The following is a 24074-nucleotide window of genomic DNA, read 5'->3' on the forward strand; positions in this document are numbered from 1 at the left end:
CTGGCCCACTTCCTTCTTGCCCTCACAGAGACCATGATGTCAGCAAGATCAACTACATGTACGCCCAGTACGTGAGGAACACCATGGAGCCGCTGAACATCAGCGATGCCACCAAAGACAGGCGCTTCCCCTGGACGGTAAGCGTGGGCGCGTGTGACCACGCCCCAGTCCGGCACATTCCGGTGCGCCTGCTCGCTGCTGACACGCCTCCCGTGCTTCTCTCGTTCTCATGGCAGAGTGAGAGTGCGGAACATTCCGGCGTGCCCTTCAAGAGCCTGCTCTGTACTCCCATCAAAGACGGAAAGAAGGACAAAGTGATAGGTACCTTCGATGGGGTTTTTCGATGTTTGGGGTGGAGACCAGGTGATGCCGACATTTCCATAATCACTAGGAGGACGAAACGCACTTTTCCATTCACCGGAACAGGGCACTGATTACGGCTGTAAACACGGCTCTGACGCCCTCTATGCATCTGACCCTGAGACACCCATCCCCTTTGATTCAGTTTTCTCAAGGTCATCAGAATGCTGGAGCTTTGTGACTCATCCATTAAATAAATAACAGTGTATCAGGGAGTAACACGCCACCTGAATGCAGAGTGCTGTTATCCACGCTAGGCGAGCAGGGCCCCTCGCTCGACCCGCCTCATTAACGAGGCCTCACTTTGCCCCTCGTTTCAAGCCTCACAGGCCCATGCATAATTAATGACCCATCTTCACCAGCAGCACAAGCAGGCCCTCACTCTCTATACATATTCATGTTTTCCCGTCGGCCGGCTCGACGGCCGCGACCTCCTCATGAACCTCTCATCGTTTCTTTCTCTCCACCGCTTGGAGGTGTCTGTCAGCTGGTGAACAAGATGGACGACGCATCGGGAAAGGTGAGAGCCTTCAACAGGAATGACGAGCAGTTCCTGGAGGCTTTCGCCGTCTTCTGCGGCCTGGGCATCCAGAACACCCAGATGTACGAGACCGTGGAGCGTGCCATGGTCAAACAGGAAGTCACTCTGGAGGTGAGAGGAAGGAGCCAGTGCGGACGTAGGGCATCCATTTCACACATATAACATTTATTCCATAATCCATGTGCATAATAATTGCGTGACCCACAAAATATTCATGCAGTGTTGCAAATGGAAAAACTTTGTCGATGTAGTTTTATCTCCGGACGTCTTCCTTAGTACAAACTGGCCTTCCATAATTTATTTTGTATCATAGAATATCCCATAATGCACAGCAGCTCCCTGCAGTGGAACCCACCTCTCTGTAGCCCCATCCTTATGTCCCATTGACTTTGTCCCCCACCACAGCTGTCCCTGTGTCCCTGCAGTTAATAGGGCTGCCCCCCCTCCCCACTACCCTCACCACAACCATTGACCTGATTAATGCGAACACACGCATACACTTGTTTTCCTGTTCTATTCATCCTAAATACCAATGAAAGGTCAGTGCTCTCCAGCTGCAGAAGTCACAGGGACAATAAACCTGTTTGCACACATGAGCATGTGTGATAAGTGGTGGATTTAATGGTTTAATGTGTTGTTTTGTTTTCGCATGCAAATGTGTATTGCTGGTAACTGAATACACGCCCGTGTGTGTGTGTGTCTGTGTGTGCGTGTGTGTGTCTGTGTGTGCGTGCGTGCGTGTATGTGTCACCTAGGTCCTCTCCTACCACGCCTCCGCAGCGGAGGAAGAGACTCGGGCCCTCCAGGTAACCGCGGTAAATTATAATTTATTACGACACCTCTGGGGAGTGACAGCGCTGTTAGCAACCACGACACGGGCGGACAGAGATGAGGAACGGGGGGGGGGGGGGACGAGAGGAGCGACGATGGAGCGATGGAGGGAGGGAGGTGCAGGAAGACGGACCATGCATTAAAGAGCATCTGTCTGCTCTTTATGGCCCTGCTGCCAGTGGCTGGAGACGATGACAGATTCTCTTTTAGTGTGCTGCAGAGAACAGCTCATCGATTATTAATGCCTGGTGGGCAGTCGGGGCCTGCGGGAAGGGGTTCCCCTGTGTGTGTGCGTCTGTCACAGAGTACGTGGGTGTATATGAGAATGTCTTTAAGTGAGCAGGTATGTGATACAGTCAGCAGTTGATAGTGTGAGTTTGGGTGAGCATGAGTGATACTATTAGGTAATGAGTGTCTTTTCCGTAGCGTGTGCGGTGTGCACTCTCTCACGCTCTTCTCCTCCCAGGCCTCCTCCATCCCTTCGGCCCAGTCTCTGCAACTCCTGGACTTCAGCTTCAGTGATTTCGACCTATCGGACGTCGAGACCACACAGGCCACCGTGCGCATGTTCGTGGACCTCAGCCTGGTGCAAAACTTCCAGATGAAATACAAGGTAGCACATTTCTTGCTTGCCGGACACAGTCCATACCCAGTTTACCTTGATTTCCCTTCACAGTGTGAATGTTACACAAATGCAGCCCACCGTTGAATCAGAAAGAAAACTGAAGTAGCCAAACAGGATCAGCATTCCTTGTCAGTGAGTGTACCCTGCCTTGCACTGTGCACTGTTTATGCCTGTAGCATATTTCATTGAACCGATCTAAAGCCTAGCACAGGAAAAGTCATTTTGATCTTTACAGTGCCTGGGAAAGGCTTTTGATTTTGCTATTCACCAAAGGTTGGTGTCTCAGCAGGGGGACTGCTTCTGGGGCCTTCAGCCAAGCACCTGTCCTGCTGTGATGGAGTAGATATTCCACTGTATTGCTTGGTGACAGTTTGAAATGATCTCTCATTCTGGACACAAACATCACATTAAGATGCAAATGCCGACAGATAAGGCAGTGAGCCGACAGTGTGAAAGCAGCATGCCAGCTGTCTGAATTTGTGGCTTCTCTCTCTTTTCCAGAAGCTTTCTCAGTCTCTCACTAAATTCACTATTTAATTCTCACTCATCTCTGGGCACGTGGATTAAACACTGCAGCTCGGTAAAGACGCTGTTGAGTTTGGGGAGCGACAGTGACGGGTACATCATGATTTACTCTGCTAAATTCTGCTAGCACGGACGTGAGGATCTTCGTGTTATGTTAGCATCGAATGGTAGTGCAATCAGTATTCGCATGTGTAGATTTGCATTATGAATCCATTTCATTCAGCTGTTTTATGATACTTTTTAAGTAGGGGGTTGGAATTTTGCAAGTGCTAAGTTATCAGGTATGTATCAGTACATTGTGATGTGAGATACTGCTAATGATGAATAATATAGCGAATATGTCCTTTTCCCTTCACATAATCTGTGCATATCCATGCAGATCACTGGTATCTCCATGAATTCTGACCAATCAGATGGCAGTGACGCAGCCGGCTTGCTTTAAGCACGATTTCAGCCCTGCTACTGTAGTAAACAGGACTGTGTCTTCATGGGTATGGGCTGGGTATGGCTCAGATCCTGGTGGCAGTGGAAAGGCGCCATTAGTGCTGGCTAATGGTGCTTCTTAATAGTTGATTTTACATTGGTGTTAGCATCCTGTACCTTCCTCTGCTCCTCCTACCTGCTCATCTGTCTTCCTCCTCCTCTCTCTCTACCTCCCTCTCTGCCTGCGTTCCCTCAGAGCCTCTGCCAGTGGGTCCTCAGTGTGAAGAAGAACTACAGGAAGAATGTGGCCTATCACAACTGGAGGCACGCCTTCAACACCTCACAGTGCATGTTCGCCATGCTGAAATCTGGCCGCATGCAGGTCAGTGCCAAAGCCGGCAGGAAGTGAATTAGGGTTCGTGTCAGTGCCAAAGCCGGCAGGAAGCAGGTCAGGGTGCGGGTCAATGCCAAAGCCGGCAGGAAGCAGGTCAGGGTGCGGATCAGTGCCAAATCCGGCAGGAAGCAGGTCAGGGTGCGGGTCAGTGCCAAATCCGGCAGGAAGCAGGTCAGGGTGCGGGTCAGTGCCAAATCTGGTAGGAAGCAGGTCAGGGTGCGGGTCAGTGCCAAAGCCAGCAGGAAGCAGGTCAGGGTGCGGGTCAGTGCCAAATCTGGTAGGAAGCAGGTCAGGGTGCGGGTCAATGCCAAAGCCGGCAGGAAGCAGGTCAGGGTGCGGGTCAGTGCCAAATCTGGTAGGAAGCAGGTCAGGGTGCGGGTCAATGCCAAAGCCGGCAGGAAGCAGGTCAGGGTGCGGGTCAGTGCCAAAGCCGGCAGGAAGCAGGTCAGGGTGCGGGTCAGTGCCAAAGCCAGCAGGAAGCAGGTCAGGGTGCGGGTCAGTGCCAAATCTGGTAGGAAGCAGGTCAGGGTGCGGGTCAATGCCAAAGCCGGCAGGAAGCAGGTCAGGGTGCGGGTCAGTGCCAAATCTGGTAGGAAGCAGGTCAGGGTGCGGGTCAATGCCAAAGCTGGCAGGAAGCAGGTCAGGGTGCGGGTCAGTGCCAAAGCCGGCAGGAAGCAGGTCAGGGTGCGGGTCAGTGCCAAAGCCAGCAGGAAGCGGGTCAGGGTCAACTGCTAAGATTCCTGTGGAGATGATCTGACAGACTGGAATAATGTTGCCTGTATCACTCCATCTCTGTTTCTAGTCCCTCTTTCTCCTCTTTGGTGCACAGGGCAAGCTGAGCGACCTCGAGATCCTGGCACTGATGATCGCCACCCTAAGCCATGACCTTGACCACAGAGGGGTCAACAACTCTTACATCCAGAGGTGGGAAAGACTCCCTGAACTGCTCATCTTCAGAACTGATTGCATTATCTGTGGCCTGACCTTATTGCTTTCCATGGAAAGCTGTCTGCTGGTCCTACTCTGTGCTCCAAAGGGTCTGTTTTAGGGGCAAGACTAAGAAACAGTGTATGTTTGTGTAAGGATGCAGACATTCAGTAAGTCTGGTGTGGGTGAATATTGCACTATGGGTTAATGAAAGTATGTATGGTAACTACAGTACATCTTGGTATCCTACACATTACATATATATGGACATGGAAGTATGGAACTCTGTGTGATAGAATTACTACAGGTAAGATTATATAACAATATTGGTACTGTGCGCCCTTTTAGTGGATGTGAAGTTATTTATGTATGTGAGTGTTAGCATATTAGCCACTTGCATACCTGGCAGTATATATCAGGTTATTTATGGTGTGAATGTTAGCATTAGCCACATCTGCGTATGCGTGTGTTTGCCTGATTCTGTATGTGAGCTTGTGTATGTGTGTGAAGGTTAGCATTAGCTGTGTGGCTACCTGATGGTGCCTGTGGCTAACCCTATCAGGAGTGAACATCCACTGGCTCAGCTCTACTGCCACTCCACCATGGAGCACCACCACTTTGACCAGTGCCTCATGATACTCAACAGCCCGGTAAGTGGCGGCTGGGATCCGCATCAGTGCACCACCCCCCCCCCCCCCCCCAACCTTTTACATCCCCATGGGCACCCCGACTGGACACTCAGTGCCGACTGGATTAGTATGGCAGCCGTGAGCAAGCATGCTAACTGTATGCTGGCATCTAAGAGGTGTGTGTTACTCACATGCTCTGTGTTGATATATATATACAATTTCTGGCGGTTTAAACTTCTCAAAACTGTACAGCTCTGGAAAAAAATGGGTATGCACGTGTATAAAATAAAAATGTTGTCCTGGTGGCAGCAGAGGTGGAATCCCAGACAATGTTTAGCAAGTCAGTCTCCTGTCTAATCGACCCGTTATGTAATCCCCTCCATCCTTCCATTTGCTGTTCGGCTCATCTATTTAAAGGGTAGAGGTACTGCATTTGATTACATAATTCATTTGCTAAGCATCCCCTGTATCTTCTGTAGTTTGCTAAGATAATCATTTATAATAATTTAATTGCTTCAGTTTTTCCCAAGGGGCATGTTTTCGTGCGACCTCTGTGGGCCCAGCAGCTCGGACAGCTTCTTATTTTATCACGCTTCAGTTCCTTAATAGTACACCACTTATTTCTTGCTTTTTAGATATTCGTTATTGTTTCCCCCCAGCAGTCTTGGTCACAGAGCCCTTCCCTTTTCCTTTGCTGTCCCATATGTGCTTTAGGATAGGGAATGGGTTCCATTACTGTATATCTGGGTTTTGGTGACCTACAGAAGCCTTTTATGGGGTTAAAGGTCAAACATTTTACTTGGAGGTCATGTCACAGCCCCGTTGCAGTGTAATCCCTCCCAGCCATGTCACAGCCCCGTTGCAGTGTAATCCCTCCCAACCATGTCACAGCCCCGTTGCAGTGTAATCCCTCTCAGCCATATCACAGCCCCGTTGCAGTGTAATCCCTCCCAGCCATGTCACAGCCCCGTTGCAGTGTAATCCCTCCCAGCCATGTCACAGCCCCGTTGCAGTGTAATCCCTCCCAGCCATGTCACAGCCCCATTGCAGTGTAATCCGTCCCAGCCATGTCACAGCCCCGTTGCAGTGTAATCCCTCCCAGCCATGTCACAGCCCCGTTGCAGTGTAATCCCTCCCAGCCACGTCACAGCCCCGTTGCAGTGTAATCCCTCCCAGCCATGTCACAGCCCCGTTGCAGTGTAATCCGTCCCAGCCATGTCACAGCCCCGTTGCAGTGTAATCCCTCCCAGCCACGTCACAGCCCGTTGCAGTGTAATCCCTCCCAGCCACGTCACAGCCCCGTTGCAGTGTAATCCCTCCCAGCCACGTCACCCCCTACCAACTTTGGGCAGCGGGCTGGAGTGACATTTTCAATTTGTATTTACATGTATGTAACAATTTTATTACTTTTTCAATAGTCTGTAGTGTTTGCAAATTTCCCTATGATTTCTATGCAGCTAATTTTAGGTTTATAATGGAATAATAATGATTTGCCGTAAGATTTCTTGCATGAGTGTGAGAGTCTGAAAGTGTGAGTGTCACGCCAGATGTGTGAGAGTCGACAACTCGGCAGTAGCATAATAGCTGTGTTAGCATGTAATCCCTGACAGTTACATCACAGCTGTGTTAGCATTTAATCCCTGAGAGTAACATTATACCTGTGTTACCATTTAATCCCTGACAGTAGCCTTATAACTGTGTTACCATTTAATCCATTTAACACGGCAGTACAGCCGTGTTAGCATTTAATTCCTCTGAGTAGCATTTGCTGTATTGGATGTGCAATCCCACTGAACCCTTGCTGTGAATTGGACTCTATGTACCCTCAAGGCAGCTTTATCAGTAAAAAAAATACAATTATACTAAATTGCATCAAAAGCAAACATCTTTCTGAAAAGTAGTAATGTTCTTATACTGATTGTTACACATCACACTAATCTGTCCCTGTCTGTCTCCGTCTATGTTTGTCCCACCTTTAGGGGAACCAGATCCTGAGCAGCCTTACTCTAGATGAGTACAAAACCACCTTGAAAATGATCGAGAGGGCTATTCTGGCCACTGACCTGGCGCTCTATATGGAGTACGTACCCGGCGACAGAAACTGCTGTGCGTTGGAGGCAGGATCTACTAATAGAGGCAGGAAGACCCAGAGCCTACAGGGTCCGGTACACCTCAGTGCCGTCACTCTGAAGTCTTGTGTAAAAATCAATGTTGTTGAATAATATGAAGCTGGCTGCGTTCATGGTGGGTCTTCATATGAAAGAGGGGCTTATACCCAGCCGGGGGGTGGAAACATAACTGATAGCAGGCAGGACCAGCCTGTCCCTGTGCATCTTTCTCAGGCAGAGGGAACCCCCAGCACCGAGGGCCCCTCCACTGACAGTCAAAGCTAGGGCTGCATGATGTCATACCACAATATGTGCACATGTGCACTAATCACCAGGGCTTTAGGTGACGGGCGTGACATTAGATGACGTTTGTCTAAGGGGCAACTCATCGGTGCTATCTGGGCGTTTACTTACACTCACGGTTTATTAGCTGTTAGGTATCACAATTCGTCACTTGATGTTTTATGCGTTCTACTAACCTGCTTATTAAATTGTGGGGCGTAAGTAAACATCCATATGGTACCGGAAAGCTGGCATCCGAACAAATGTTTACACCTGTAAACATTGCATTTGTCAGGACTGATTTCTATCTGTTAGCACGACTCTTGACAACACTGTCAACGTTTTTGACTCGTTCTGTTGGTATATAATAGCAGGTTCTGTTTTGGGTGAGTTTCATCTCCTTTTTGGTTTCATAGATGGTGAAATATTAAGCTCAGATATTTCAAATAATTGCCATGTGATATTGTGCAGCCTTAATAATAACATCTGCTAGGGTCTGCAGTCATGAGCGGATTTGTATGTTTATGCTTGAGAAGTGGAGCATATCAAGAATACGATAACCAGGCCTTTAAAGGGAAGAGCCTCTAGAATGTTTTACCCTTTTCTTGTTCATGTCTGTTAATGGTTTCCTAAGGTATGGCTTGAATAAAAAGCCACGGCTGTGTATTTTTAGAAGCATATTCCTGTCAAAGCCGGGAGCTGGATGTTAGACTCGTTTACTTGTGCAGAACAGCATTCTGGCATTAATGCTTCTACAGCAATGTGACACTGCTTTTGCAATGTAATCCTTCACAGCAGTATCACAGCCCAGTTACAGTGTAACTGATCACAGCAATGTCACAGCCCTGTTACAATGTAACTGATCACAGCAGTGTCACAGCCCAGTTACAGTGTAACTGATCACAGCAGTGTCACAGCCCTGTTACAGTGTAACTGATCACAGCAGTGTCACAGCCCTGTTACAGTGTAACTGATCCAGGCATGTCACAGACCTGTTACAAGGTAATCTCTCTGTCATATCACAGCCCAGTTACAGTGTAACTAATCACAGCAGTGTCACAGCCCTGTTACAGTGTAATCTCTCTCAGTCATATCACAGCCCTGTTACAGTGTAACTGATCACAGTCATGTCACAGCCCAGTTACAGTGTAATTGATCACAGTAGTGTCACAGCCCTGTTACAGGGTAATCTCTCTGTCATATCACAGCCCTGTTACAGTGTAATCTCTCTCAGTCATATCACAGCCCTGTTACAGTGTAACTGATCACAGTCATGTCACAGCCCTGTTACAGTGTAATCTCTCTCAGTCATATCACAGCCCTGTTACAGTGTAATTGATCACAGTCATGTCACAGCCCTGTTACAGTGTAATCTCTCTCAGTCATGTCACAGCCCAGTTACAGTGTAGTTGATCACAGTCATATCACAGCCCTGTTACAGTGTAATCTCTCTCAGTCATGTCACAGCCCAGTTACAGTGTAATTGATCACAGTCATGTCATAGCCCTGTTCTGTAAACATGCATATAATAATAATAGTAATTTGACTTCCATCTGCTTTCAGAAAGCGAGGCGAATTCTTTGACCTCACCAAAAACAGCCAGTTCTTGTGGGATGATGAGTACCACAGAGATCTGCTGAGGTGAGCCGGAGCTGCCTGTTAGCACTTGTCTTCTCCCTGACAGCCCAGAGTGCTCAGCTTGCTTCCGCTGGCACCTGGTCTTTGTCCGCCAGGTTTAGTTAAACTCCCAGAGGGTCTCCAAGGTGATGTTCTGATCCAGTCCATGTGATGCCACCCTGCAGGTCAATGCTGATGACAGCTTGTGACATCTCCGCCATCACCAAGCCCTGGCCTGTGCAGAAGAAGGTGTGTTTTTAAATCCTCTGGAAGCAAGAACATTCCAGAAACAAAGAGCTCAGTCTTATACAGAAGCGGGGGGGTGGGGTGCTGCCTTGGCCAGATTATACATTAGGATGTTTTCCTTGTATTCGTACGTACTCAGTTTGAGGGCTTAGTTGCAGCTTCAGCTGTCAATCTACGTTAAAAATATGTATTAGTTTATTATACGTAGCTTGTTTACGATACTTGCTGAAAAATGCTTCATGGTAAATTTCCAGACTGAAAGAAAAACAAAATTTTCCCATTTGTGGAAAAATGAGAATTCCATGCATGCAGCAGCTGGAGAGGTAAATAGGTGTCCCTACACGTCTGAAACACCTTCTGAAATTTCTGCCTAATTGCACTCCTGGTGGTTCCCTCAGGTCCATTTTCGCAGTGCGTGGCTAAAAGGTTGGCTGCTGTTGGTGTCCGCCTCAGGACACTCCATCATCTGTGGGACACAAATAAAGTAGCATTTTACTTCCCAGAAGCGCTGTTTGGCTTGGCTGGCCGCAGAGCTCTGATTGGTCGGCCGCGGCCATGCTCCCTGTCACATCCCATTCGCCGTTTGCTGGGAGACAGAGACCTTACCGCCATGCTGGTGTGGCGGCGGAGCGCGTTGCGGGATTGGTCATGATGCACATGCTGGAGAAAGTGCACTGTGAATTCAGGGGCACCGGTCTCATGGAAACCAAATGCTGAGCCTTCATTGGATGGTATATGGCCAGTCCAGGTGGGCCGCTCTCAGCTGCGGAAGCTCATGCCAAGCTGAACTGCTTCGCTGTTTTGAGGCCTGTAGTGGGCCATGCTGAATCGGGCTGGGCTGGATCCCTCTGTCATGCTAATGTTCTTCCCGGTACACTGAGCCATATACAGAGGGATTTACTGTAATAACAGAAGAAGGCCTGTTATGTGGTTTGGATGATTGATGTGGGAGTGTTTGCTCCTATGCTAAGGCCAAAATGGCCGGCTTTTGTTTTCATACCTTCCTGGTTAAACCCATCTCTGCCCCTGTCACCAACCACGTGTGCTATGATCCTGTTGGCCATCCTGCCTGGAGAAAGACTTGCAAGCACATACCATGGTCACGATCGGGTTAGGACCATATAGACGTTAACCAGAGTCCAAGCCACAGGGCTGCTTCTGGGAACCTTTACTGGTTTGAAAGAATCACTTGGAAGGTCTTGGGTTCCTGTAATAATAGTCCTGGAGTCCAGTAGTATCTTCAGCTAGAATCTTTTTATAGTGAGTTTGAGATGGCTCCACCAGTCTGCAGATGAGGATTACTCTTTGGAGAATGAGCCACAACCAAATGTCCTGACTTTTCCGTCTTACAGCTTTGCAGGCAGTCCCCGTTCGTGGCTTAAGGGGAGTAAATGAGCGATTTGCCTGCATTTTCCCTCCTTTTGCTCCTTCTCTGTTGTCTTTTTGCAGATCGCCGAGCTCGTCGCCACTGAATTCTTCGAGCAGGGAGACAAAGAGAGGCGAGAGCTCAACATCGAGCCCATCGTAAGCCAGGGAGGGTTTATTTCCAGCACTTTCATTTATTTTGGGTGCCGGTTTGAGCTATTTACCCACGCCCCCCCGGAGAGCGAGGCCAACCATGCTCGGGCGGCCTTTCTATGTCCCAACATGCCTTTCTCAAAACAAGACGTCAGTGACTCGCTAATGTTCCTGGCTTCAAAGCGCCACTCGCTCCCCACCCACTCTCCGTCATAATGTACTGATGTCCCCGCATGCACTGACCCCCATCTCCTCCCCCCCGTCTCTGCCTGCCCCCTGGTCATCCCGCCTTTCCCAGGACCTGATGAACCGAGAGAAGCAGGACCAGATCCCAGCCATGCAGGTGTCCTTCATCGATGCCATCTGCACGCAGCTGTATGAGGTGAGTGACCTTTTCCACTGCACTAGCTGCCGTACTTTCTTTGCATTCTTTTCCCATTGATTTTAGGTCAGGTACCAATACCAAAACTGCCAGTATGAAAAGTTCCAAACCAGCTGAGGTACTCTCTCAGTCCTTATAAATATGGTACCCGATGCAGTGAAAAAGCACTGTTAGATGCATAACAGCCAATGTCTGGTGTACACGTGTTTGTGCATGAGATAAACATCTTTTTTATTTTGGTAATTATTGGTTGGACTGAATTTATAAACCCTGTCTGGATGTACTAATGATGAATTGGTCCAGTCAGTTCAGGGTCATACTATATTATGTAGATCTAATGGATACTGTTAAGAACCTTCAAACACATTGTACATCTAGATCAGGTTTGAGGAACCGTGGTCCATCACAGAGCACCAGATGTGCAGGTTCTGTACTCCCTAATTACTTTGATGACATCATCGTATGGAAAGAAGCTAGTCTTGCTAGATGTATGGCGATATCTTAGTGCTGCTAGTTGCTGAACTTCCACTCAAAAGTAGGACCATCTGCTAAGCGGTCACATGCTCTTCATCGTCGTGGTCATGAGTGTAAAACGAACCCCCCCCCCCACCACCACCACCTCAGACCCTGGCAGGAATGTCCGACTACTGCTCGCCGCTGCTCGAGGGCTGCAGGAAGAACCGGCAGAATTGGAAGATTCTCGCCGAGCATGGGGACGAGATGATGGTCAACGGAGAATCGTAACACCGTCCACCATCCCTTGCTGGCTGGGCGGCTCCTCAATCTCTATATTTATTACTTCAACCTGGTTTATTTTTGCACGCAGGAAATGCTTGTATCAGAAAAGAAATCCCTCTCTCTTTATATGTGTATATATATATATTATATATATATCCCTCACAGTAATGCTGCAGACACTGAAATGCAGGAAGTCAGTGTGACTCCTACCTTCGCTACTGAAGAGACAGTTTAAACACAACACAGATATTCATGAGCTCAGCCAGACCTCCACTCTGAGGGTATAGGAAGTACACTTTTTAATATTTCTACACCTTCTAAGCATCACATCTATATATTTATTTGTTCTAGCATATTTATTAATTTTATAAGTTTAATGTTCAAAATATATATAAAAAAAACTTTTAAAGGTTAACACTGATTTTTTCCCCACATACATTTATACATGTAAATATGTCGCCTTACGTAAAACATGCAGTCAGTACTGTACATCAAATACAAAGGCTACCTGTGGCCTCTGTGATGTCTTTACTAACACACAATAGGTGAATGAGGGCGTAGAAAAAGTATGAACCATCGCAACATTGTTGCCGCTATAATCTGTGACATTTTCACTGGTAGTTTTTTTAGCATATTGCTGAAAGGGTCTGATTGAAATGCTTCATTCGTGTGCATTTATCACGAGATGAGCCGCACGCAACCAGCTGACAGCTGCCTGATTAGGCCCTGTGCATCTGACGGGTTTGTAAAGGTTATTCTTTGAGCGCGAGGCAGTCGGCCCAGTAAGGCCACTTTAGCACCACTGACAGGTACGTTTGATGCACAAAAAACGGAGAAAGCAATTGTTCACGTCTAAGCATCACTTTTTTATAGATCTGTGTAGTATGTAGATCCTGTAATTGCTGTGATTGTATTTTAATGAAGAGATATCCTTCTTTTTGCGTCAGATAGAGTGTTGTGTCCCTGTGTGCAGCTTCTGCAGAAAGGCTGAAGCCAGGTCTAAGCTTTCAGAAGAGACTTGAATGTTCGTAGGAGCCCCAAACATGGGAGAGCTGAGATAGTGTGGAACATGGTGTGCGGTAAGGTGAGGGCGTAGGCTCACGGGACTCTATGTCCCTGGGCAGGTAAAACTGTATTGTGCAAGAAATTATGTGTCTTTTTGTATTTTTAAAATGACATTAATACCTCTAACCTGTGGTCACTAACTGGTGGTCAGTATCCAGACCGAAATACAACTGAATCCAGAACATGCAACCAACCCCCCCCCCCCCCCCACCCGCACTGCAATGGCTTTGTGATACTGGTGGAATTTGGCCCTCAGGGAAGAATTAAGGACCGCTGCCTTAAACTTATCTAAATAAATGTACTCCTTTATAGTAGGATTACAGAAAAGCAAGTACGCTCATGCTTTGGGTTTTCCTTGGGAAGGCTGGGTAACACCGGGTCAGTGTATAACACTACCCAAGCACATTTGACCCCCAAAGTCCGGTCATGGGAACGGTATGGATCTAGTGTGATCTCTAGCTGTGCCTAAGTACGGCACACAGACACGATGTCAATGAAGTGACTGGCACACGCATGCACACATATACATTATACATATACCGGACCCTGAAGGAATGCATCAGGTCGGCCGTTCTGATGGGGTAGCGACAACAAACACGGAGGTAAAAGGATCACTTTGGTCTCTGGCAGAGGTGCAGTGTTTGCAGGAAATTTGGGGTGATGAAAGTATCCAGGAAAACACTAGACGCAACACAAAATATTTGGTGAAATACGGGGTATCTTCTAATACAGGATACAAAAGGCTTTGCGATCATGAATGCCTTTGAAGGAAGATCTGCTGAACTTGTGTGAAGTTACCCACATTTATGACATGTCACATCAAGATCTTAAAGATGTGCAGACAACCTGCAGTTCATGGGTAGAAACTGCAAAGAATAATTCATTTGCACTCTGTGGTCCCGCTGCATTGAAAACATTGTACGCCTGCTAGTATTGTGTGTGACACAGAACCACCACACTCCCCATCACATGTTGTTTGAAGTATGCAGCCACATTTAAAGTTACTCACACGATAAATGAGTACAGCTCACAGCTCCCAAGCGTCTAACCGTGAACAGTGTGTACCAGTTCTGAGTACCTTTAAAATGTATATATACCTTCAAAGTACATAAATTGTGATGCTCTGTCTTCCGGGGCCTGGAGCCTGACCCAAGTAGTACAGGGGCACCGCAATGCTACAGATATCATCAGTCATCTAGCCTGGATGTCGTCTTTTGACATTTACGTATTCAGATAGTAGTAGATATTACCTTTTTAATGGTGAACAGTAACAGCATGTTCCCTGGCTTTGTTACATTTAGTAACCAGTCTTACCATTTTAGGGAACGACACTGATAATTTTTGAGTAACAGAACCAAGTGATATCCTAGTGAAACTATGCCATGATGTCTGGTTACCCTGTAGCACAAGAGCGAAAACTTTAACCCAGAGGTGGCCAATTTTATCCTTGGGCTGTTGTGTATGCTGGATTTTGCTGCAATTCAATAGATTACTAATGAGGAGTGATTGGCTGAAGAGTCCACACACCTGGGCTTGAACAGCTGACCCCAAAAACCTGCAAACACACCGGCCCTTTGGTCATCCCTGCTTTAACCCACGGTAGAAGTTAACATGCCTTTTCCAACACCCTTCTGATACACTGTACTCTTTCATAAGTGATTAAGCTCAGGTATTATCCCATAATGCAGAAACCACTAAATTGTGCAAGGTTGCCTGTGTATGCCTAAGATCATCATCGTTTTGGTTAGGTATCGAAATGCAGTTTAAATTGAGGCCAAAGACTGTCATACAGTATGTGAAAATAAACACATTGTTCTTTGATGTATAATCAGATATTGGAGTATCCTTTTGCATATTCTGTGGCTGCTACTGGTCCATCAGAAGCTCTTTCTGAATGTCTGCCAAGCACTATTATCGTCAATACCATAAAATTTAAAATAGTTTAGTATGAAGTTTGACACTTTGGGCCTTATGAGAATGCAGTTGTGTTTTTCTGCCACCTTGTGGCAGTCTTTTGTAAATGCAACATAAAAGCAAATTTCAATCTGCTAGTTTACGCCACACACCACCAAGGGATCACAGATTCACAGGAGTCACATTTAATCCAGACGTACTTCTTAAAAATACAATACAGAGGACGTTTGATTCTAAAACAGGTGAGAACAGTACAAGGTTCTTGGTATTCAGATGAAAATTGACACTATTTACACAGAGTAGGGTGCTGGGAAGAACTAGAGAAACACCCTAGTGGAGAGGACAGGAAAATGAAAGAGGATGGATGCCACAGGACAAGCAGAGTTTGTTTTGGGAGGAAAGGTGTTATATACAGGGCTGGGCAGCAGCAGGCTGCCTAGACGCAGTCGGTCCTCTTGTAGGCCACCATGCTGCTGACCTTGTGGATGGTGGTGGTGAAGGAGCGCAGCCGCACCTCCTCCGAATCAGCGATCATCTTGGGGCCTGACTCCTCCCACTTCTCAGGCACCACCTGGTCCTTGTCCGTGTAGATGAGGAGGTCGAATGAACCTGGTGGGGGTCAGACAGCACAGCAGGAGGTGAGTGGGAGGGGTCATGCTTCCGCGCGGCCGTGCTTTCCTTAATGTTGGCATGGGGGGAGCGAGTGCTGGTACAGGCAGCCCCCCACAATGCTGGCTTTGGCCAGTATTGAGTAATGAGTTACAGCACTTACAAGCAGTCTCTAGCAGGGGCAAGAATGTCACTGTGGCAGTAATCTGTCTGATAACGGAGCGGATCTCCTCCTGAATTGCCTTGATTGACTTCTCCCTGGGGCCACTGTCAGGCAAAACAAAAACTTCTTTTAATGTCTCCAACATCATCCACCCACTTTCTACAATAGAGCAGGGGTCTTCAACTCCTACTGGACAGTAGCTCTCCAGAACCGGTTTTCTATCCTACCTGGCTTCTGATGAGCCACACCTGTTGTAAGGTAAATACCAGCAACAGGTGTGGCTCGTCAGAAGCAGGTAGAACAGAAAACCTACTGGATAGTAGCTCTCCAGGACCGGAGTTGGAGACCCATGGCTTAGGAAACAGAAAGCAGGGACACCCATTATAGGACGCGACATTCTTAAGTGCGAGTCACTCGCGATGATGGCCGCTACCTGCTCCCCTGGACGGTCTTGTCACACTCGATGTCGAATTGCCACCGCTCCAGCACCTCGCTGGTTTCCAGGCACGTGATCACCAGCACCAGCTTCTGCACAGTGCAGTCAAACAGCCACCCTGCAAAAGAACATAAAAGTTCCCAATAAGATAAATCCATCCCCTTCAAGTGGCACGTGCTTGCGAGCAGTCGTATGAGGAGGATGTGATACCTTTGAGCTGAGTCACCACATTGCTCAGGTAGGTTTTCAGTTCGGGATCAACGGTGAGGTAAAGGCTCATGTCATACTGGGTCACTCTAGTAAAGGTCTCGGGGGGATAGATCCCTCGCTGGTACAAAATACTGTTGATACCAAAAGCTGCAGAAAAGGAGAAAGCATTTACACACAGTGTCACAACCCTGTACATATTTATCCATCTTAAGTAAGGTTTTTAAGCTCAATGCCCCCCATCTGTCTGCTACTGAATCCTAGGGCTGCTCAATTAATGCCAAAATCATAATTATTTTTGTCAATACTGAAATCATGACTACTCACCGACTTTGGAGATCTCATCCATTAATTGATCCCTACTGGATCCACAACTTTACGTCCAAGAGACAACAGTATGTCAGGGTTGGTGACCATACTTCTGATCCCTTTTGCTCAGCATCTGTGCTCCACAGAGCTGTATGCTCTCTTCCCTGCTCTTCTCTCTCTACACCAGTATTTACCAGTCTATTCCATGGGGACCCACAGCCGATCCATGTTTTTACTCCCTCTGAGCTCCCACAGACGGTCCAAAAACATGGGCTGCCTGAGGCTCCGCCAAGGACTGGACTGGGAAACACTGCTTTTCACCAATGACTGCACTTCTGAGTGTGACTCCGTTAAATTCATTAAGTTTGCAGATGACACCACTCTGGTCGGTCTCATCTCAAACAAGTCCGGGAGGTAGTGACTGATATCAGGGTGTGGAGCGAGCAGCCTGGAGCTAAACACATGCATAACTGTGGAACTGATCGCTGATTATAGGAAGAAACCCACCACACTGCTTCCACTGCAGACACACTGCAACATTCTCAGCAGAGCAGTCTCACAAACCCATGGGCACTATCACACAGCAGTATCTTAGAAGGGACAGGCACAGTACTCCAGTTATAAAGAAGGCCCAGCAATGCTTGCATTTCTTGCAACAACTCAAGAAACTTGGGCTGTGTCAAGCACTGCTGGTCCAGATCTACACTGCCATAGCAGAATCCATCATCACACATTCCATTGTCGTTTGGAGTGAGAGCCCTAAAGAAGCAGACCGAGCGCCACCTCCTCAGGCCATCATCCCTCTAAACAAGGACCCTTCTGATATCCCTGCTTTAACTGCTCCACATTCGCTTTACTACACACATTGCAATAAACACTACGGCTGTCCATCCCATACCATGCTCTAATGCTTCTGAGTAAGAACCTTTTGCCAGTTCCACTACTGCAGTTAGTATACATATCAGCGATGCATTTCTATACACTGTTACATTGCACATCCTTTCATTTGCAGTTTTTATGTATAGTGTATATTTTTTATATCATTTGTACATCTTTCATTTTGTATATCTTTTAAACGTATTATACTAGCATTTTGTTAACACCTGCACAAAGAGGAATTCCTTCTACACTTGGAGAAGTATGAAGATTCTGATATATATATATATACACACACACACACACACATATATAAGAAAAACAAGTACACAACGGCACAGATCAAGTTGTTTTTTTTTCACAAACATTAGGCACAATAAATTCAATTTAACCTGAAAAAATACCAAGGTTTCAAAACGTACAAAGTGTATTAACTGATCATACAACCTATTAACCAGTACAGGGTCGGGGAAGGGCCTAAGGTATATCCCCAGCCGCAGAGGGTACCCTGAACGAGACGCCAGTACATCTCAGGGCCCAGATACGGCCACATTGTCAGCAATTTAGAGTTAGTAATTCATTCACCGACTCATTCATGGACTGCGGGAGGAAACTGGAGTACCCGTGCAAGGCGGGGGACGCCAGCTTCACACACGATGTACATCAGCGTCGAAGTAATTAATAGTGCTGACTATTTTCATCACTTACAGCCACGTCGTTGTCAAGTTTAATTCTGTTCTTTCGTTCCTCTGCTTAAATGTGTCCTACAGAGGTGTTTTGATTCTGGCGATTTGCTGTTGTAACACTAGATGGCAGTAGCTACTACCGACTCAAACATGTATAAACCACAGCGAAAAAGTAACCATACAATTGCAATTTCATCATGACTGGAACTTAAAGGTGCACGTAAACCAGGTTTCGCATTTTAAAAAATCTTAAAACTTAACTTCAAATCTAGTTTGAGTCTACGACTCAGCCCCATGCCCTGTGCCATGGCCCACTCCTCTTAAAAATCGCCTAGACATTAAAAATAAATGCACACTGCTAACATACTCACAGAAAAATTCGGCTACAAGTTCAGCACTTCCCTTAAGAGTTATTCCTTTCAGAGTGCTCGACATATTTCTTCACTTTTATTTCACGTTGTATATCCACTGCTTTCTTCCGTAGCGTCTTCTAACCGCCGTTGAGTTTGAAATCCTAGGTATCGTCGGCGCATGCGTGCTACAGTGTATGGGGAATGGCGCCCTTCGATGACGTTACCATTGGCTAGCAGCCAAGCAACCAAGTTTTCTGACAATAAAAAACTGGATAGATGACTATGATAACTAGGATATTTATGCTTGATTCAGGCTGTATATAAGAATTCACTAGGTTAGTTCATTTCCTTCTATAGTTTTGTATTTTTATCTAAATAAATACCTTGCGCTGTTTTCGCAATAATAAATAAATATCTGTGGTTATATTCCATAATATTGTACGATTAGTTTGACTTCTATCAGTTGATTATTATGGTTAGAAATATGATTGTTATTATTTACTTATTTTATTTAAAAAAACAAAAAGATTATTTTTGCTTGTACTGGCCCGGGGTCGGTGACGTCATCCTGAAACTAATTTGCTTCCTCGCAGCGAGGTCTGATCATTTCGCTGATAATTTGCCTTGTGTATGTTTAGTTAGTCCAAATATGTGTTGTGTGCTTGCGATTAGTGCATTCATACTTTACATACCTGTAACTGTAATGTCTAATTAATCAATTAATCAATTTAGTAACGAAATCTAATAAGTTTCTGGTAGTACACGGGATTGTGCGTATGCATTTCTACACATTCTGTCCCCGTATTCTGTGTTGCCCAATTTATACGTAACAATTTCGGGTTTTGCTTGCAATTTATAATTTCAGAATTTTTGCCTCTGTTTAAATTCCCAAGGAACCAAAGAAAATTGGTAGCGTTGCGCTGTCAAACCGTTTATACGGCCTTTGCGATGCTCCACGTGTGAATCTTTAAGGGTATGTTCAGATCCACGTTATGTGAATTCTTTTATTTGCATCCTTTTACGTTAAAATAAAAGAATCACTTTTTGAACTTATTTTGAATATGTGTGTATATGGAGCAGAAGAACCGATGCACTTTGATACCGATGAGAGTCTGAACTTTTTTTATGTCGCCGGAGTATTATAACAAGCATCTCTATGCTGTGAATAAGTCACCAGAACTGTGACAGATACGTAATGTGATCCATAACGGCTGCTGCCTGCCTGCATTCTGCGCAGCTTCTTTGCAGCTCCCCGGGAGATCGGAGTTACGTGATCACGTTTTCTTTTCAAAGGATTGTTTCACAGCTTTTCATTTAAACCAGATGTAATGTGAGGCGTGACCAAATCACTGTGTTTGTGGCAATCATATTCCAGAGAAAATGCGGCATTTCTCTTACCTTCCCGGTGGTACTGGACTTGTGTTAGGGGTTTTGAGCCCTTGCCCCATTCCTTCATGGCTCATACTGCTGACAGCTGAGGCTTAGCTTACCAAATGAAGCATTGCAGCATAGATTTTGCTGGATGCTTGTCAAGCACGCAGCCATTGCCATTTATCCCCTGTCTTTCCACAAAGATTGTTTAATGCTGTAAAGCTCGTGTGATGCATTCGGGAAGAGATTGTTTTCGCCAGCATGCTTTATGAGTGGATATAGGCCTGCGGGTGTGTGTTTAAGCTTTATATGAATTGTTATTCTGTGGTTAATTAGTTAATCCGTGTGTTACTATAAAACTCAATTGGTACTTTGTGATTCATGCCTCCAGGGTTGTGGGTTCAACTCTTGCCTGAGTGGAATTTGCACATTTTGCTCTGCTTGTATGGAGTTTCCTGTTGGGATTCTGGATTCTGCCTGCAATTTTAAAATAAGTTTTTGGTGAATTGTTGTGTATAAATTGCCCGCATTGTGTAAGAGTGTGCACCTTTGCTTCCTGTGACAAGGGCCACAGTGGGGGCATGGATACTCTGGCAGATTCAGGGGCCCAGCACTTTACAGGGCCACAGTGGGGGGCATGGATACCCTGGCCCAATCAGGGGGCCCAGCACTTTACAGGGACGCAGTGGGGGCATGGATACTCTGGCAGATTCAGGGGCCCAGTACTTTACAGGGGCCACAGTGGGGGCATGGATACCCTGGCAGATTCAGGGGTCCCAGCACTTTACAGGGGCCACAGTGGGGGCATGGATACCCTGGCAGATTCAGGGGGCCCAGTACTTTACAGGGGCCACAGTGGGGGCATGGATACCCTGGCAGGTTCAGGGGCCCCGGCACTTTACAGGGGCCACAGTGGGGGCATGGATACCCTGGCAGATTCGGGGGACCCGGCACTTTACAGGGGCCACAGTGGGGGCATGGATACCCTGGCAGGTTCAGGGGCCCCGGCACTTTACAGGGGCCACAGTGGGGGCATGGATACCCTGGCAGATTCGGGGGACCCGGCACTTTACAGGGGCCCTTGAAGCCCCCCCCCCCTGGATTTTCTAGCTACACCCCTGACCAGCTGAAAGTGTGTAGACATAAGACTTATAGCAGAATGACCCTTTTATAGGATGTGTCCAGTAAAGGAAGAGAGTTCACGTGTGTTGATAATTTACACAACTGTCTCAGCCTGTCACACTGGTGAATATTTAATACAGACATTACTGACATACTCATGTACATTCACAATAAGCAGAACAGTCTGGCCAGTGGAATCATTAATTGCGATAAGGGTGATATTGGCTGATAATTTAGCTGAAGAATACAGAAAATTTGTTGCATTTCTGTAAATCGGGTGGAAAACCTGACCCATGGAGAGCCGGTGTGGGTGTGTGTTTTTGGGATGACCTCTGTCAGCCAATAACAGGGGGCCCAGGACTGTAGTTGTGAACCACTGCGTCCTTATTGGCTGCCTGAGAGGTCATCCCAAAAACACACACCCACACCAGCCCTCCATGCTCTGAACAATGGCCGTGCAGTTTTTGTAAGAAATAATGGATAGGATGGCAAAAATAGTAAGAAATCTTATTTTTGTGGAAATCATTTTTTTAATATTTCTGAACAGAAATGATTAGTTGAATCTGAAGCATTTTGGGCCGGTTTTCACACTTTTCCCAAGTCGATCTGCTTACCTACTAGTACCTAATACCAGCATCAGCCACTAGGAGTCTTGAGGTTCTCACAAGTCTCCTGACACAAATGAGAGCTGTTGTGATTCCCTTTGCTTGCTGGTACTTTGGCTGCCAGTGATGCACTATGATATACAGCTCTGGCAAAAACTGAGACCGCAAAAAAAATTTTTGTTTCACTCATTTCTCAATTTAGAGGTATACGCTTGTGCAACCTATACATTTTTTTGCAAACTCCAGCCTGGTTCTTCCCTGTTTCTCATTAATGAAGGGCTTCTTCCTTGCTTTATGGGTCTTCAGTCCTGACTCTAGGAGCCTGATACTGTACACACTGTCCTAACAGTGCACTTCACACCTGCACTTAATGCTTCCCATTCCTTTTGAAGGTCACTTGAGGTCATCCTCCGATTCATGAGGCACTGCCAGGTAAGTTGACAGTGATCTCTGGCCTTAGAACGTTGCTTCCGCCCTTTACCTGCCTGGTTTCTGGTCGTTCCCAGCGTCTCCTGTATCACCTTGTTCTTGTGCAGTTATCTTAGAAGCTTTGAGCCTGTAAGCAGCCTGCCTCCAGGTGTAGCCTTCTGCCAGGAGAACCAGGAAAAAACCAGGATTTTAAAATGCAGATTTAAAAAAAATATATAGAGTGGTCTCTTCATTTTTTCCAGAATTGTAGGTTGTCCAAAATTCGGCATCCCTGTGGCGTGAGAGTCTGAGCTTAAAACTCGAACCATCTCCCAGTCAATCATCAAACCATTTAAATCTTCAGCCCCATTATCAAACTGGTCAAGAAATCAGTCATTCTGCTTCTTTCACAGTAATATCTTCATTTTCTGTTCAAGACTCGGTTATATTAAGCGGTAGTTTTATGCTCTCTAGGGATTGCGTCTTTCTCCATTTCTTTCAAAACTAACAAAATCCCAGCTCTTTCTCCTTACATTACCATTTTTGTTGATTGTAGATCTGTACTGAGATCTTAGTAGAGAAGATTCCTACTGTATATCTGCTAATGAAGTTAGGCAAATATAACACACTCTGAATTAATTCAGTAATAACTCACAGCGATATTCACAGTGATCTACCTTATCTAAGCCTCGTGGCTCTTTCAGTTGTCAAAGATTCTTTCAGCAGGTTTATGTATGCTGAAAGAGAGACCCTGTTCCTTGGTAAATCGCTGCCTGTTCTAGTGTCCAACGAAACACCTGTGATTGAGCAAGGTTTATGATTAGCACACTTCTCAATGTTAGTTCCCAGCATGCCCCGGGGCACTATAAATAGCAGGACTGAATCACTGTGTGCTTTCTTTGTGTAGACTGCTGCGAGGAGCAAGTAACTGCAGAAGCCGTCTGTTCGACCTGCTGGCCGGGGCTCCAAAGAGGGGGGCCGTTCATTCTGTGACCTCCGCCTTCACCGCCGATCTCATTGGGAGTGTTCATAGCACAACACCATGTCTGTGCAATGACGTTAGATAGGGGGGCAGCAATCCTCTACTAGGGAGGCTTTCACACTCTGAAAGCCTGTAATCCCATGGGTTCAAACAGCCATGTTCCACCCCCAATCGGGAAATAAGGACACGCAGCATCCATACCGCCTGCTTCCCTTTTGATGAAAAAAAACCTTCTCTTTGATGACCCCAGACTGTCAGTGTGGTGCTAGAGCCTCATTCCGGAATGCTCTGCAGCTCTGTGACCTTTGACCCGTGCAAAGAAAGAGCGAACAAACAAGCCATGATTAACAGCTAAAATTCTGAGTTTCGGTTTATTGGGGGAGGGCTGTATGTGCTTGCCCTGGGTTTGGAAGCCATGAACTGAAACCCATTTAATTTCCAGCCGTATCTGAGTGAAATTGAAAACTGATGACAGCCCGGAGTGGGGACGGAGCAGGCCGACAGGGATGTCAGGGAGACCCGCTCAGGGGAACAGGCCTGCTTTATAAAGGGCCAGCAGGTGGTCTACTTCAGCTGAGAGCACAAGCCGCACTTCAGTCCCCAGAGAGGCCACGCTGTAAATCCCGTAAACACTGTTAAAGATACATGCAGTACCCATGCAGCAATGCCAAAACAGATTTCATAAAAGTCACTGTAGATCTAATGATCTGTTAATATGCAGAATGACTGAAGGTAAAGGGCCACGTGCAGACACAGCTACAGCAGAGAGGCCTCTCTGGGGGTGGGAGTGGGGGAGACCTGCCCTCATGCTGCAGACAGGCC

General features: G+C 46.6%; 2 protein-coding genes and 1 long non-coding RNA gene across 7 annotated transcripts in view; 2 read left to right on the forward strand and 1 right to left on the reverse strand.

Annotated features, from left to right (window-relative positions):
* The window catches only part of pde5ab (phosphodiesterase 5A, cGMP-specific, b), a 44021-nt gene extending 30728 nt beyond the window's left edge, over nt 1–13293 (forward strand). For 2 of the 4 annotated variants that reach the window (XM_048970172.1, XM_048970170.1), the window contains exons 8-21: nt 29–137; nt 237–321; nt 837–1012; nt 1657–1716; nt 2199–2345; nt 3562–3687; nt 4529–4623; nt 5189–5276; nt 7235–7335; nt 9209–9286; nt 9448–9511; nt 10958–11032; nt 11325–11408; nt 12033–13293. In XM_048970172.1, coding sequence (XP_048826129.1) covers nt 29–137; nt 237–321; nt 837–1012; nt 1657–1716; nt 2199–2345; nt 3562–3687; nt 4529–4623; nt 5189–5276; nt 7235–7335; nt 9209–9286; nt 9448–9511; nt 10958–11032; nt 11325–11408; nt 12033–12152 — 1408 coding nt within the window. In that variant the 3' untranslated portion in view covers nt 12153–13293. Of the gene's footprint in view, nt 1–28; nt 138–236; nt 322–836; nt 1013–1656; nt 1717–2198; nt 2346–3561; nt 3688–4528; nt 4624–5188; nt 5277–7234; nt 7416–9208; nt 9287–9447; nt 9512–10957; nt 11033–11324; nt 11409–12032 lie in introns of those variants that run through there. The other 2 variants (XM_048970171.1, XR_007381167.1) reach the window with 2 other exon arrangements.
* On the forward strand, nt 3731–4293 carry LOC125704532 (uncharacterized). 2 transcript variants are annotated; one of them, XR_007381169.1, is made up of 3 exons: nt 3731–3792; nt 3832–4104; nt 4183–4293. It is a non-coding gene; the product is annotated as an uncharacterized LOC125704532 (long non-coding RNA). The 2 variants fall into 2 exon arrangements; XR_007381168.1 differs by having other exon boundaries at nt 3832–4065; nt 4144–4293.
* A 2001-nt stretch (nt 13294–15294) lies between the features above and the next one.
* On the reverse strand, nt 15295–18979 carry mad2l1 (MAD2 mitotic arrest deficient-like 1 (yeast)). Its single transcript, XM_048970178.1, has 5 exons — nt 18783–18979; nt 16544–16690; nt 16331–16451; nt 15898–16001; nt 15295–15734 (listed from the first exon to the last, which is right to left on the reverse strand). Exons 1-5 carry the CDS (start codon nt 18844–18846, stop codon nt 15562–15564), a joined length of 609 nt encoding a protein of 202 aa, XP_048826135.1. The 5' UTR covers nt 18847–18979; the 3' UTR covers nt 15295–15561.
* Nucleotides 18980–24074: the final 5095 nt, after the last annotated feature.

This window comes from Brienomyrus brachyistius, chromosome 12 (assembly GCF_023856365.1).
Source record: "Brienomyrus brachyistius isolate T26 chromosome 12, BBRACH_0.4, whole genome shotgun sequence".
In the NCBI taxonomy this organism is placed as follows: Eukaryota; Metazoa; Chordata; class Actinopteri; order Osteoglossiformes; family Mormyridae; genus Brienomyrus; species Brienomyrus brachyistius.